At 36.8% G+C, this 15115-nt stretch overlaps 1 protein-coding gene across 4 annotated transcripts in view; it reads right to left on the bottom strand.

Moving 5' to 3' along the window:
* Positions 1–7121: 7121 nt before the first annotated feature.
* The window catches only part of TRMT1L (tRNA methyltransferase 1 like), a 40904-nt gene continuing 32910 nt past the window's right edge, over positions 7122–15115 (bottom strand). For 3 of the 4 annotated variants that reach the window (XM_011291006.4, XM_003999251.6, XM_045048824.1), the window contains 5 exons: positions 13237–13315; positions 10797–10960; positions 10225–10287; positions 8420–8546; positions 7122–8318 (listed from right to left, as the gene is read on the bottom strand). In XM_011291006.4, the coding sequence (XP_011289308.1) occupies positions 8066–8318; positions 8420–8546; positions 10225–10287; positions 10797–10960; positions 13237–13315 (686 nt within the window). In that variant the 3' untranslated portion in view covers positions 7122–8065. The remainder of the gene's footprint in view (positions 8319–8419; positions 8547–10224; positions 10288–10796; positions 10961–13236; positions 13316–15115) is intronic. The other variant, XM_019821728.3, reaches the window with a different exon arrangement.

Raw genomic sequence — 15115 nt, 5'->3', positions numbered from 1 at the left:
TAAGACATAAATAGCAAACTGTCAGATTGTAGATCTTGTTGCCATTAAGTATGTTAGATGTTAATGGGTTTAACGCTCCATTAAAAGGCAGATATTAGGTGGCACGAGGGTAGCTCAGTCTTTGAAGTGTCCAACTCGTGATCTCAGCTCAGGTCATGGTCTCACAGGTTGTGAGTTTGAGCTCTGCATCGGGCTCTGCCCTGACAGTGTGGATAGAGCCTGCTTGGGATTCTCTCTCTCCCTCTCTGCCCCTCACCTGCTCAGATGTGCGTGTGCCCTCTCTTTTTCAAAATACATAAACTTTAAAAAAAAAAAAAAGGCAGATATGGCAGAGTGGATTAAAAACATGATACAGCTATATACTGTCTGTAGGAAAATAGTTCAAAGAAACAGATTGGTTGAGAGTAAAGGCTAGAACATAAAACAATAACCAAAAGAGAACCAAAATAGCTATACTAATATCAGACAAAATAGACTTAGACAAAAATTATTAGAGACAGATACTTTATAATGATGAAAGTGCATCAGAAAAATGTAATAATTATAAACATGTATTCAAACAACAGGACCTTAAGGTACATTGCCAGATGAGGCAAAAACTGGTGTAATTGAAGGGAGAAATAGACAATTCAAAATGATAATTGAAGATGTTAATACCTATTGTCATAGAGGACAGTTCCAACTGGGCAGAACAATAGCAAGGAAGTAGAAGACTGGAACAGCACAGTAAAACCAACTGGACCTAACATATCTACAAAAAACTTCACACAATAGCAGAATACCTGGAATGTTCTCCAGCATGGACGGGTTTACATTAAGCCTCAGTAAATTGAAAAAACATACAGATCTGTATACACACACACACACACACACAGCAACATATGGTCTCTGGCTGTAATGGAGTGTGTTTAGAAATCAATAAAAGGAAGTTTGGTTAACTCACAAATACATGGAAATTAAACTACTAAAAAACTAGTATGTCAAAGAAGTCAAAAAGTAAAGTCGAAAATCTGAATGAAAAGATGCAGCATTCTGGAATTTACGGGATGAAGCTAAAGCAGTGCTTAGAGGGGAAGTTATACCTGTGGATGTGGGTATGAACAGAGTATCTCCATAACATAACTTCTAACTTAAGACACTAAAGAACTAACCCCAAACAAGGACCAAAACAAAAAAAGGAGTAAAATAGATAATAGGAAAACAGTAATCAAAACTAAAAGCTGGTTCTTTGAAGATAATAAAATTGACAAACTTTTAGAATGATAAAATTTGCTAAAATCAGGAATGAGGAACAATTGCTATCACATTGTAGGAAAAATTATAAGGGAATAATGTGAACACCTGTATGCCAACAAATTAGAAAATCTAGATCAAATGGACAAATTCCTAAGAAGACACAAGCTGTGAAACTGGCTTAAGAACAAGTTGAAAATCTGAATAAGAGATGGAATTAGTAATAAGACTGACCATATAGAAAAATGCTGAGGCCCAGATACTTGTGAATTCTATCAAATGTTTACAGAAGAATTAAAACCTTTTCTTTATAAGTACTTCCAAAAATAAGATGAGGCTCATTTTATGAGGCTAGTATTACTCTGGTACCAAAGCCAGACAAAAGCATTACAAAACTACAGATCATTATCTCGTGTGCATGCAGACACATCTGAAAAACAAAATCCCACTAACATGCCAAATCCATTAACCTAGGACAGTTAATACAGGACTTCTTCCAGGAAGATAGAGTAGTGTTCTCCCAGGCAGACAGAAAATAGTCATTGCCAAGGGTTGGGGGAGGAGTGAATAGGGAGTGACTGGTTGCTAATGGGTATGGGGTTTCTTTTTGGGGTAGTGAAAAGTTGTATTTTCATACTTAGAATGTCTTTATACCACAGATTATTTATTTGGTGTAAAACTATGGTCTTGTTGAATATGGCGTTATATTTCTTTCCTGTTAAAGAAATTCTCCCCTAGTTGCTGTACTTTTGGAAGTTTAAAGCTGGAAATCACAAATTTCCTTTTCTGATTTTAATTAGGAATTGACTTCATAAGTAAATTTGTTGTGTAGCTAAACTGATTATTTTAGCAAGGTGTAATTGGAGAGTTCTCTTCAGTGTTAACGTTCCACTAAATTTCTTTCAAATGAACCCCTGAAAACTTTTTTTTTAATGTTTTATTTATTTTTGAGAAAGAGAGTGAGAGCAGGTGAGGGACAGAGAGAGGGAGACACAGCATCCAAAGCAGGCTCCAAGCTCTGAGCTGTCTGCACAGCCCGATGCGGGACTCAAACCCACAAACCGTGAGGTCATGACCTGAGCTGAAGTTGGACGGTTAACCAACTGAGCCATCCAGCACCCCTGAACCCCTGAAAATCGTAAGTGCTTTTTCTTCCAGTATATGACGTTCAGTATCAGTCGCTACTTTCTTTAGGTGGCTATATTAATTTACTGTACCACAGTTTGGGTGGTTTAAACAGAAATTCATTTTCTGACAGTTCTGGAGGCTATAAATCCGAGATCAAAGGTGGTGGTGTTTCCGTAGGGGCCTCTCTCTTCGACTTGTAGATGGCATTTTCTCCCTTTGTCTTCACATATTCTCCTGTGCATGTTGTGTGTTGTAATCTAAGGACACCAGTCCTATCAGATTAGTGCCCATCCCCAGTGACCTTTAATTACCCTATTTCCAAATACAGCCACATTCTGTGATAGTCAAACATCTGAGTACTTAAACATGAATTTTAGAGAGACATCAATACTGAGGGGCCTAGACACATTTAGCAGGCAATTCCTAAGGTAAAGATGAAAGTACGCTAAATTAATCTCTTAACAAAAAATAACTAAATTTTATTTGGTGACCAGTAATAAGAATACACTGAAGGCAGTACTGCTTCCAGTTGGCAAAAGGTATTTTCCAAAAATGTACTTTCTCTGTTTAGTCTGTGGATTAAAATGTAAACTTCCCAGTTTAAATTTTTTTTTTATGTTTTTTAAAATTTTTTTTTGAGAGAGAGTGTGAGCATGAACAGGGAAGGGGCAGAGGGTGAGGGAGACACAGAATCCGAAGCAGCTCCAGGCTCTGAGCTATCAGCACAGAGCCCAGCATGGGGCTTGAACTCACGAAGTGTGTGTGATAACATGACCTGAGCCCAAGTCAGAGGCTTAACCAGCTGAGCCACCTGGGTGCCCCCTAAACTGTGCAGTTTAAACCAAACACCACTAAGATGATGCCAAAGGAATACTTTTGGGTTTTTAATGAATAAATTCAGGTAAAAAAGAATTGTGGAGATAATGGGTGTTGTCAACATATTGAGAAGTGAGATGTTTTCACATGGACGGTGGTAACTGATTTAGCAGGATGGAGGAAGATTGAAAACATCTCCAAAATGCTTAGCAATTGGAGACTTTGGCTTGCCTTTCCAGCAAAATCGGTGTGAAAATGGGATAGGTTAATGGTGTGTCTGAGGAGTATTTGGACCCACAGAAACTTTCCCTTACCACATTACTCTTTCCACTGTTCCAGCAGGATAAGGGCAATTAGTTCTCTATAGAAAATGACCCAGAGTTGTGTGAGACTTGGGACACCAGGCATAGTGGAGGGGGCCCCATACTTCTGGTGAGATGACTCTGTTCCCTTCCAGCATAAAGTCCCTAGAAATGCTGGAGTTGTAGTTTGCCATGATTTTGCTATCAATCAAAAACTATGTTCTGGGAAAATCTTGGCAGTAGAAAATGGAAACAAAGCTGAAAGTGCTTTCCACATATGTATTGATAATTATTGAGTATAAGGTATACTGGTTAAAAGGGTTTCAGATAGAAAATGTGCAGGAGGCTAGTGGTTAACTATAATTTTGTAATAATTATGTATCAGAATTTTCTATGGGACTTTTTTTTTTTATAATTACACTTTTTTTACAATTCCACTTTTGTCTTACATATGTATGTCCTTTGCTGAAGATAGATCATGAAGTGGCTAAAAGCAAGAGCACTTCGGTAAGGCCTGGGGTTGGGTCCTGGCTCCTTCACCTGCCAGTTTTAGAATGGCATTGAATAAATTAATCTCGCTTAGCCTTGCTGTAATTTATAGGATATAATCTGTGTAGAAACAACACTGTGCAGTGCTAAATCTCATAAATACAAGCTATTGCAGTTAATATGCCACTTCCTAGGAAATATTTTCCTACATAAAGTAGGTTGAAGTTTACAGTTTGGGGATAATTCAGATTCAGTTTACTCACATTTCAAAGTTAACAGTCTTATCTACACTTGAGAGCTAGAAAAGGATCTTTAGCCTAGAAGGGGGGTGGGGTGTTGGTCCTTTCTGGGTGCGGAAAGGGTGGCGGCAGAGAAAGGGATCATATAGCTGTGGATGACAAGGTGTTGTAGACAAATGCAGTCACTGTTTTTTTTATTAATACTTTTCTAAAGTTATTTTGAGAGAGTATGGCAGCGTGAGCAGGGGAGGGGCAGGGAGAGAGATAGACAGAATCCCAAGCAGGCTCTGCACTGTCATCACGGAGCGTGATGTGGGGCTGGAACCCACAAACTGAGATCATGACCTGAGCTGAAATCAAGAGTTGGACACTTAATAGACTGAGCTGAGCCACTCCGGTGCCCCCACTTTTTTTTTTTTTTAAGATGTTCAGCCTTTGTAACCTCTTCCTGGGCTTTGTGAATTCCCTAAAGAGGAAAAATCAATCTCTGTATGGAGACTAAAATTGTGAGGTGCTCACTTTTCCAACCTCCCCTGTAGCTTTAAGCCTGAGATACTGGATAGAAAGTTTGTTCTAGTAAACTGGCTGAATTTGCTGTGTGGTGGAGTCTTTCAAGTGAGAGTAAAGATACTGGTCAGTAAACAGCAATATTCTTTGAATTGGAATAAAAATTTTGGGAAGATTTGGATGAATGAGTATCCTAAATCCTTAACGCCACTAACCCTCACTGAAAATGGAAGAAGCCCCTTGGATGTCTGCTGCCTTGGCAGATGACCCCTTAAGTGCACTTCAAGGAGTCAGTTACCTTGCAAAAAGCAGCCCGTTTGCTGTATAGGTAGCTACAATCCTTTATTGCCTGCAGGATATAGAGTCGGATCCCAGCATGTCCTTGGGGACAAGTACTAAGTGTGACCTGAAAGAATGCTTTTTTGATCATATATACTAATATGTGGAGTATACCCATGGAAATAGACTATGTTGGGTCTTGCAGGAATGCAATTTTAAATTGGGTTAAATTATTGATATGGGTACACTTGTACCTGAAATTCTGGCTCAGTTGTCAGCTTGTGGGATGTTGTGGGATGTGGCTCTGTTTACTGACTGAAAGAAAAACTCAGGACTGGCTCATCTAAACTGGAGGGAAGATTCTAGAAATGCTGTGATATAGAGAAAGGAAATCAAAGACTTAAAAGGGGGAATATTGGAGAGAATGTATTATGTGTGATCTGCTCACCACTGTCTCACTATATGTCTCACAAGAGCCTGGTCAGCTCTCTTTACCTAGGCTTAGGAAATACAGTGGTGAGCAGGGCATCCTTGAATAGTATGTCAATTGGCCAGGGATGCCTGTGGAAGATGATTATTCAGTGGACATTGCCCAAGCAGCAGTGTGTCAGAAACTTAGTTCCCTTAACTGCTGGCCCAGAAAGGTGTACATAGTTAGAGTTACTATAACAGGCAGTAGGACTGACAGGATGATCAGTATAGTCTGACATAGGATTTTTTTGGCTTTGGCTAATTGGTCATGTGATCTAAAGGGCCAGAGTGGCCCTACTTGATTTATATAACTGAAAACTACAGGTCTGACTTGAGCCACAATAGTTGTCATGATACCTTAGCAATTCCCAGGCCTGATTTAATTCGTATTTTCAGAGCACTTTGAGAAAGGACCCTGCCAAAACATCACAAGGCTATGATAGGTATTTTCCTCTTAGCCTTCTCCAGAGTAACCTGGGCCATTTGCCAGAGCAATTATGCACTGAGGAAAGAAATTCCTAGACCTTTTGGGATTACTGAACTGGTCTTAAGTTCTGATTTCTGGAAACCAGAACATCATGCATTTATTCAGAGTGGAGTCTGGTTGAACTCAGGTGATAAACGGGGTTTTAACCCAAATCCACCACGTTGGCTCCCAACCCCATATCTTCCTTTTTTCTTCTATTTCTCGAGCGTATGGTTAGAGTAGTGATGTAAGCAGCTAGCAGAGTCAACACACTGGTTTCCTGATGGTAGAGTAAAAACTGGCTGCTTGTATTAATCAAAATTTAATGGAGCAATACAACTGATACTATTTTACAATGCACTCAACATCTGCATGCCCCAAACTACCACAGTAGTTAATGGGGACAAGGCGCTAATGTAGCATTATTTGGAATTTTAAAAGTATTTCCTCTTTAGGTTGATAACATTACCTTAACAGAGTTCCTGACTACTTCTCACCACACCTTTCTTTGGAAAATCTGTGTATGTGAAATTAAAACACAACATATATTTTAAATAACAGTAATCTATATATTATTTCTCTATCAAATTAGGCTCCTGGCATAAAGCCCAACATTATCACTGATCAAAATATGTCATGCTGATAAGCATTTGGCAAGATTTGAGACGGATACTCAATTTAACAATATGTATAGATGGTCCAAGCGCTGATTTGCCTTGTGGATTTATAGTAATTTTTAAGTATATAAACAAAAAAGTAATAACTTTTATTTCTTTTTGTGCTCATTTGTAATAATTTTAACTGGCAAAAGCCACAGGATTTTTTGGGGGGTCATTCTAGTATATCACTCGCAGTTCACCTGTTCGTTTATTTAAATAATGATTCTACTAATGGGAGAAAACACATCCTCCTAGGACTATGCTATAACACAAAGAATTTTTTTTTATTTCTGCTCATCTACTATGTTGATCTCACTCCCTGGATTTTTAAATATGTCATGGGTGTGCTTTTTTTCTTCCATAGTGTATTTAAAACCTTTTCAGTTATAACTCTTCTCCATCCCCCAAGCTTTATGCTCAGATAAAAAGTTACTTCCTCTAAAAAATAATTCAGGGTAAATATGGATTAAGTCCTTGAGACAAAAATCTAAATTTTATACCAAATCCTGTTATCCAAACTTTTACATTCAAATGAAGCAAGAACAAAATTTATTAATGGAGTTTCTACTAATTTTCATAGTCATGTTAGCCTGGGCTACTTACACAAAAAAATGAGCACATACACACACCCAAAAACAAAGCAAATCTGTCTCCCACCACCCCCCCAAAAATCCTTACTTCGTAAGTTCATAAGGTGGCAAGTTTTACTTCTGAGAGGTAGCACAAACAAGCAAATGAATATTGTACGTGCATTAACTGAGGCACTTGAGATCACCCAATTTAATTTACAGCAAAAACTCTCCAGAATTTCGGTGCTTATGAACAACTATTAGAACAATGGTCTCAATTTACTTTGACAAACTCTTATTCTGACTTCAGTCACCTGACCTTAAACTTAAAAGAAAAACTTATTTCTATCTCAGACAAGTATTTAAATTCTCAAAAGCTAGTAATTAAAAGATCAATGTGGAAAGAAGTATGATTTCTGAAAATTGGGAACACATTTTAGCTCTGTAATTGTGAAATGTTAGTGACGTGAAAGGGCACTGTTCTATTTAGGGTAATACGTAAAAGGCTTTTGGCTTCATTTTGTGTGCTTAAACAGAAAGACATGAATCAGTTTAAGTAAACATGTGATTAAGAACAGTAAAGGATGGTTCCATAACATACATAAAATTCCAAAAACTTTGCAAGTGAAAGTTTTCTGAGTTACTAAATGGTAGGGTGATCTCAGTCATAAACCTGGCTTCATATGAAATGTTTTCATTAAAATTTTAAGTTTTCTTTACAATAAGAAAAAACTGGAAAGCACAGCTCCCAAACTAGCTAAGTTAGAAACTGCTAATTTTCTGAATGAAAACAGCACTGGTTTTTATTTTTACACCACTGAATTAAAAGAATAGAAAAAGAACTACAGTTGGTATAGAGAACTACCAGGCCATCTAGACAGACATCTGGAGTAACTCTTGACTACATTTACCATCTTCTGCAACTGCTTGCTTCTGCTTTGTCGTTCATTGACATTTCAACCCTGTCAGCCACTGTATCCTCGGATGCTGGCTGGACGTGGCCCTCCGACTGTCCTCCTGTGTATGTAGGGGTGCTGTACTTTAAAAGGATCGATTTAAATTGCATCAGAGGTGCATCTGTACGAACACCCATTGGGTCAAAATGAGTTCGGCTCACTCGAAAGCCTGCTTGAGAAAGATAGCACAAAAACTTTTTCAACCTGCAGGAAGGAAAGGAAAAAAAAAGGTTCTGTATTTTTATGTAAATCACAATGTCATTAAAATATAACATATACATTTTGCCATTCACTGGTTGTCTTACTTTGGCATATTCATTCCTTTAATGCTGTGTCTGTGGATGTTGTAATAAAAGGGAGGATGTTCAGTACTGACATCAGTCTTTTGCCTTTTGGCTAAAGTTGTGACTGTTTCATTACCTTTTCTTTTTCCTGAAACATACACATACAAAAAATCAGAACACCTTAATAATGACTCTTTTTGGCCTGATATTTTCTATTGTGAAAGATTTAAATATTGATCAATCTTATAATAATTTTTGAGAACCCATAGAGATTAGTCTGATTCTCTTTATATATAAGAACAGCTCAGAGACTTTATTTTTAAAACTTATATTTTACTTTATTCTAAAAAGGATTTAAGACACCCCTGCTGAAGGTGAGTGGCCTGGCTGAGGTTACACAACAAACAGGAGTAAAATGATGCTCTTAAATCCAATGCTTATTGCAATGTACCATAATGCCTTTACTCTCCCAATTGAGGATTAAGTAGAATTGTGAATGTTAGCAAATTAGTTGAAGATGCCAACTAAACATGACCATTGGAAGGAGCATTTAGTAGTTATTAAACCATATAGTATTAAAAGGAGTTGAAGTTTTCTTGGCTTTGAAGATCAACACTAAAATGTTGAGCAACTAATAAAAAATTGTAATTCTGTCCTTTGTCATTCACTGACATTTCAACCCTGTCAGCCACTGTATCCTCCGATGCTGGCTGGATGTGGCCGTCCGACTGTCCTCCAGTATAGGGGTCATGTTAGCCTGGGCTACTTACACAAAAAATGAGCACTTACACACACTGAAAGCAAAACAAATCTATCCCCTCTCCCCACCAAATCCTCACTTTATAAAAGGTGGCAAGTTTTACTTCTCACAGGTAGCACAAACAAGCAAAGGAATATTGTACGTGCATTAACTGAGGCACTTGAAATCACCCAATTACAGCAAAACTCTCCTCTTCAGAATTTCAGTGCTTGTGAACAATTATTACAACAATGGTCTCAATTTACTTTGACAAAATCTTACTCTAACTTTAGTCATCTGACCTTAAACTTACAAAATGTATTTCTATCTCAGGCAAGTATTTAAATTCTCAAAAGTTAGTAATAAAAGATCAATGTGGAAAGAAGTATGATTTCTGAAAATTGGGAACATATTTTAGCTTTGTAATTGTGAAATGACATTAGTGACATGAAAGGGCATTGTTCTGTTCCTCTGTCTTAACGCTATCTAGTTCTTTTTATTAGTATTCAAAACACATTTAGAATCTAAGCTTTTAAAGAGCAAAACAAAACCTTAGACATTAAGACACTGACATAAATCTTAAAATCCTTTGGATTTGAATTTGTAATCCCTAATACAACCATATTTTAAAGTGTGCATGCACACATCCCAAATTATAAGAAAGGCTATATAGTAAATTCTTCATGGCTAGAGAACAGGGTCTTATTGTTAGTTGATGGAATTGTGATCTATGTTGATGAGAAAGTTTAAAAGAATTAGAATAAAACTGAATCTTTATTACTGTATCAAATATAATTTGAGCTTAGTTTGGTTCACATGGTTCTTCAAGGTCTTCTAGTTCTTTCAAGGGGATCACCATATATTAGAGATGTGAACAAGTACATGTTAATAGAAATTCTGAACTGAACTGAACTGAATCTGGCAAATGCCAGATAAACAAGTTTTACTATAGTTATGTTGTCAGTATAATACGGTAAAGAAGCATTTTAAAGTAGGCCGCCAGAGCAATCTCTTCCTGCCCTTCTAACTGCGTTTTTGCACTAATACATACATATTTACATATATACACACACGGACATATACATACCTTGTGCAATGTAGTTATCTGGTGTGGTATCATCTGTAGTTTTAATAAACACACCACATTCTTCTAAAATAAAAACATGGGAATAACAAAATATTTTACAGAATGACCTTAAGCAACAATTCAAACTTTAAATAAAAGCTTACGAAATTCTATACACACTGCTTTTATGAAATACGAGATTCTGTGGTAAAAACAGGCTACAAGGTTTACATTTTTAACTGCCTAACAATAGCTGCTGCTTTTAATGACTTAACTAGAATGTCTAATAGGCCCACCCTTGTATCAACAGCCAGATAAAACTACAAAAGCCTATTTTATACCAAAGAGAAAATAAAGGACAAAAAACAGTTGTAATGAGTGAAAGTGTACAGCTTCTGTGTCTCGATGGATATTACGAAAATTTTCGACCACACTATTCTCAGAATTACCCAAGGTTTCTCTGTACAAAGCAGGTATAGGATAGTAAAACCACAACAGACTTTTAGTTCTTTTAGTCTACTAAAATGAGAAAAAAATATATGTATATTTTAATAAAATTGTTACTCATTTCAGGCCCTGAATGTAAATGTCACCTTGCTTGAGATTTGAAGGCATAGGAACTGAAAACTGACTTTGAGGAGTACACTCTGATTCAAAGATTAATGTCTTTATTAGGGTCTGAATGTCATCTAAACCATGGTGAAGAGATTCAAATAGCATTCTTTTGAGGAATCCAGTATTGAAAAGGGAACTTGACCTGGAAAAGAAAAAAAAAAAAAAAACAGAACTGGCTTTGAGAAATGTCTATTAAAAATAAAAGTCTCAGGGCACCTGGGTGGTTCAGTTGGCTAGCACGCTTGATTTTGGCTCAGGGCATGATCTCATGGTTCGTGAATTTGAGCCCCCATCAGGCTCTGCACATTGAGTGCAGAGGCTGCTTGGGCCTGCTTGGTATCCTCTCTTCCTCTCTGCCCTCCACCACACATGTTCTCTCTCAAAATAAATAAACTTAAAAAAAAAAGTCTCCATAATTTAATCACAACTAACTTAATTTATAGGATGGAGTAAATGCTGAAATTAAAGAATTTATGATTTATTTTAATGTTTACTTTTGAGAGGGGGACGGGCAGAGAGAGAGGGAGACACAGAATCTGAAGTAGGGTAGGCTCCAGGCGCTGAGCTGTCAGCACAGCCCAATGAGGGGCTTGAGCTCACGAACCGTGAGATCATGACCTGAGCCGAAGTTGGATGCTTAACCAACTGAGCCACCCAGGCGTCACAAGAATTTATGGTTTAATTTAAAATTACTTTCCATTTGCCCACACCTTTTATCATGTTATTTCTCTTAGTGGGATTAGTTGTGGAATTTCACTCACAGTAAATCAACAAAGAATTTATTGAGCCCTCAGGTAAGGTGTGAAAGACTACTAGCCCTGTGGTACATACGGGTGTGGAAGATATACCAAAGTATAAAAGACAGTGTTTACCCTATAAAAGCCTATAAATCTAGATAGGACCTAGACAGGCGCACAGTGTGAAACATAAGTTTTCATAATGCATATTCTTGTCAGTAAATCTTAATCCACCTTGTGTATGGTAAAGTGGGGTGGGACAGGAGTAGGTATAGGAGAATTACAGTGGTGATGGTGATTCAGTTAAAAAACGGCACAAGGGTAAGTCTCATCGACTTCCCATTTAATTTGAGAATGACCGGTATAATGGACAGAATATGAAATTCCAAGTCAGATAAACCTGAATTCACATGCTGGCTCCACCACTTACTATCTATGTAATCTTGAGTAATTACTGCTTTTGAGTCTCTTATTCTTCATCACAAAATAGAAAATAAAATTTTTCAGTCTTGTTATGGGAATTAATGAGATAGCACACAGAAAATCCTAAGTATATCCTCAATGAATGACAGCTATTACTATTTGGTTAGCAAATACATATGAAAAGATGTATGACTTTAAAGTGTCAAATGAATGATCGATGTGAGATTTACTAAAATGGGATTTAGAAATTTTGGGTGAAACACTGGAAACTTCAAAGAGGACACAATTTGAACTGGATCTGGGGAAAGGGGAAGAGTGCATGACAGTAAAGACATGAACAATGGCTCTGAGTGAGGAAATCTTTGCAGGTGAGTCCCATCTAAACAGCTTTACCTAAAACAAAAGCATGTACGTTCACATGTCCTTCTCACTTAAAACTAATTTCTTGAAGACTTCTTATATCAGTTGACTCTTCTATAAGAAGTTACGGTGATCATTTCATAATCACATCCTAGTTCTGCAAACTGTCAGCTGAAAAAAGCCTCATTCTTACTAATTCAGAAATGAATGATCTAGTTTGCAGATCTGCCAGGCTCTTTTTGATCTCACCATCTCTTAGTGTCACAAACTTGTGAGAATAATGGTATAGAAAAATCTGAAAACAGAAAACACTTTAGGTTCACAGGGGTAGAAGAATTATAATTACCTAGACTTAAAAAAAAATTAAATTGAAATTTGTTTTTTTACCACACATAATAGATCAATATGTAAATTTTGAATACTGGCCTTCCTTAACATAATTCCTATGATGGAATTATGTCTCGATAAACCCATTACAAGCTGAAAATGCATGTACTAGAACCAACCTCCCGAACATCATAGCATAACCTAACTACCTTAAACATTCTCAGAACACTTAAGAGTTGGGCAAAAAATATTCAGCACAATGTCTATTTTATAAAGTGTTGATTATTTCATATGATTTATTGATTATATTGAAAGTGGAAAAACTGAATGGTTGTTAAGTGTACTGGTTGTTGATCCTCATGATCGTTTGCCTGGCTGGGAACTGTGACTTAATGCTACTTGCCAGCATCATGAGAGAGGACCCGTATTGCATATTGCTAGCATGGGAAAAGATTAAAATGCAAAATTTGAAATACACTTTCTATTGAATGTGTATCGCTTTTGCACCACTATAGAGTCAAAAAATCCTAAGTCAGGAACCATCTGTATATTCTTATGCTTAAGCACATACCATAGAGGTCCAAGTTCTATTGCTGTCTTTCCAGGCATGCTTCCATGACAGTTACAGGGCAGCTGTCTATATGGGTTTTCTGTGAAAATATAAAAAGAGAACTCAAAGGAGAAATAACAATGTAAATAGTAATTGTTAATAATAATTTGCAGCTACTATATAATGAGGATCTACTATGTGCCAGGTATTATGCTAAGTATTTTATGCATTTAAAAAATTTAATCCTTACAACTCTTTGAAGTAGGTAGTGTTAAAATCTCAATTATCCAGATCAGAGAATTAAAACTTGAGAGGTCACAGAAATCCAGGTCAAATGGCTTATTAGAGGCAAAACTTCTACTAGGGTTTAGTCACTATGCTACATGAAACAATTTAAGTAGGAGAAAGTCTAGAAGTCCACAAGATAATCATTTAAAATCAACTGATTGGGGTATAAATTGTATGCAATAAAATTTATACGTGTTATGTGAAAAGGTTGAGTTTTAATAAATGTAACCAACATCCCATCAAAATAAAGACATTTCTCATTAGTTACTTCTGCATTTGGAAAGAAAACAAATTACTCCTTAGGCTTGATTCATATTCAGCCCCCCAAATAGGTTAGAAGAATCTTAATTCAGTTTAAAGAACAGTGTGAGACCTTATAATCACAAGGAAATTGGGGAAATACTAGCATTATTCTTAGTTTCCAAAAATGGGGCAATATTTTACTATGGACTATTCAGTTCACTTAAGCCCCAGAATAGTCATTTTAAATCAGACTCTCTCCAACTGACTTCCCCCAGGGCATTCCTAGGTTATCATCCACTGTCTTGGAATGGCCTGATCTGATCAATCAGTTCTAGATATATTCAGAACTCAGAATTACTTGGTAGGGCCATAGGTCTATAGCCCACTGCTATCCAACATCACTGTTACTCAACGTAATTAAATGCCATAATGCACAGATACGAGATCTTATTTTAGATTTACTTAAAGGCTTCTTCCCTCACTGTTTCTACTAGATCGACTTTTCAGTATTATTGAACTCTAAGCCTTATCATCAACATTAGATTTGTTGAGAACTATGTTCCAACGTTATATGAATACATTCAAGAAGTCTTTCCTGGAACCATTAAATAACTAAACTACAAAACTATAGGCAGTATTATCCAAATTAGGGTAATTTATATTTACAGTTCTTTCAGTTATACCCACTTACCACAGGCAGGCGGCAGCACACACATGAATTATTAGTCAGTTTGTTTCTTGATGCATCTACAAAATGCTCCCATCATACCAACCTATGTCTTTTCCCAAGCCCCTTACCTAGGATTTCTAAGTGCTAGGTCAGCAATAGCAAATTCCCTCTTTGACAGGTCAGGGCTATCATTTCAAGTTACTAGCAGCAAAAAACGAAGGAATAAAGAAAGAAAACTAGTTATGTCCAGGTCATTGGTATATAGGCTGTGAAGACAATTCTAGATGAGGAATTAAAAATATTTGGAGACTTCTATTTAAATGCAATGGATTAAACGTGTACTTTATCTCTGCTGTCTCCTAAAGCATTATTAAAATGAGAACAAAGAAATAAAAATCGAACCAAACGATAAATAAATTGGGAGGAAGTAACAAGATGATGAGAGAGGTCAGTAAAATTTTAGAAGTGGAAATAAGGTACACAAGGGGATAACTGATTTAGCAGGCCAGAGAATGCTAAAGCCTAAGCCTGAAATGGGCAGACAGGCTACCAACAAAACAGCAAGCCCGCTAGTGTTGTGGGACTCCAGAAAGAGCTGAGAATTGAAGGTACTGATCATCTCGAAAGATGGGTATAGGGTTGGTACTGCAAAAAAGAGGTCTAGCTAAAAATTTTGAAGGGGTTCAATTAAGACCCGTA

Source organism: Felis catus, chromosome F1, assembly GCF_018350175.1.
Source record: "Felis catus isolate Fca126 chromosome F1, F.catus_Fca126_mat1.0, whole genome shotgun sequence".
NCBI classification, from domain to species: Eukaryota; Metazoa; Chordata; class Mammalia; order Carnivora; family Felidae; genus Felis; species Felis catus.
Note: the sequence above shows the minus strand (reverse complement) of the source record. Positions and strands in the feature narration are given on the sequence as shown.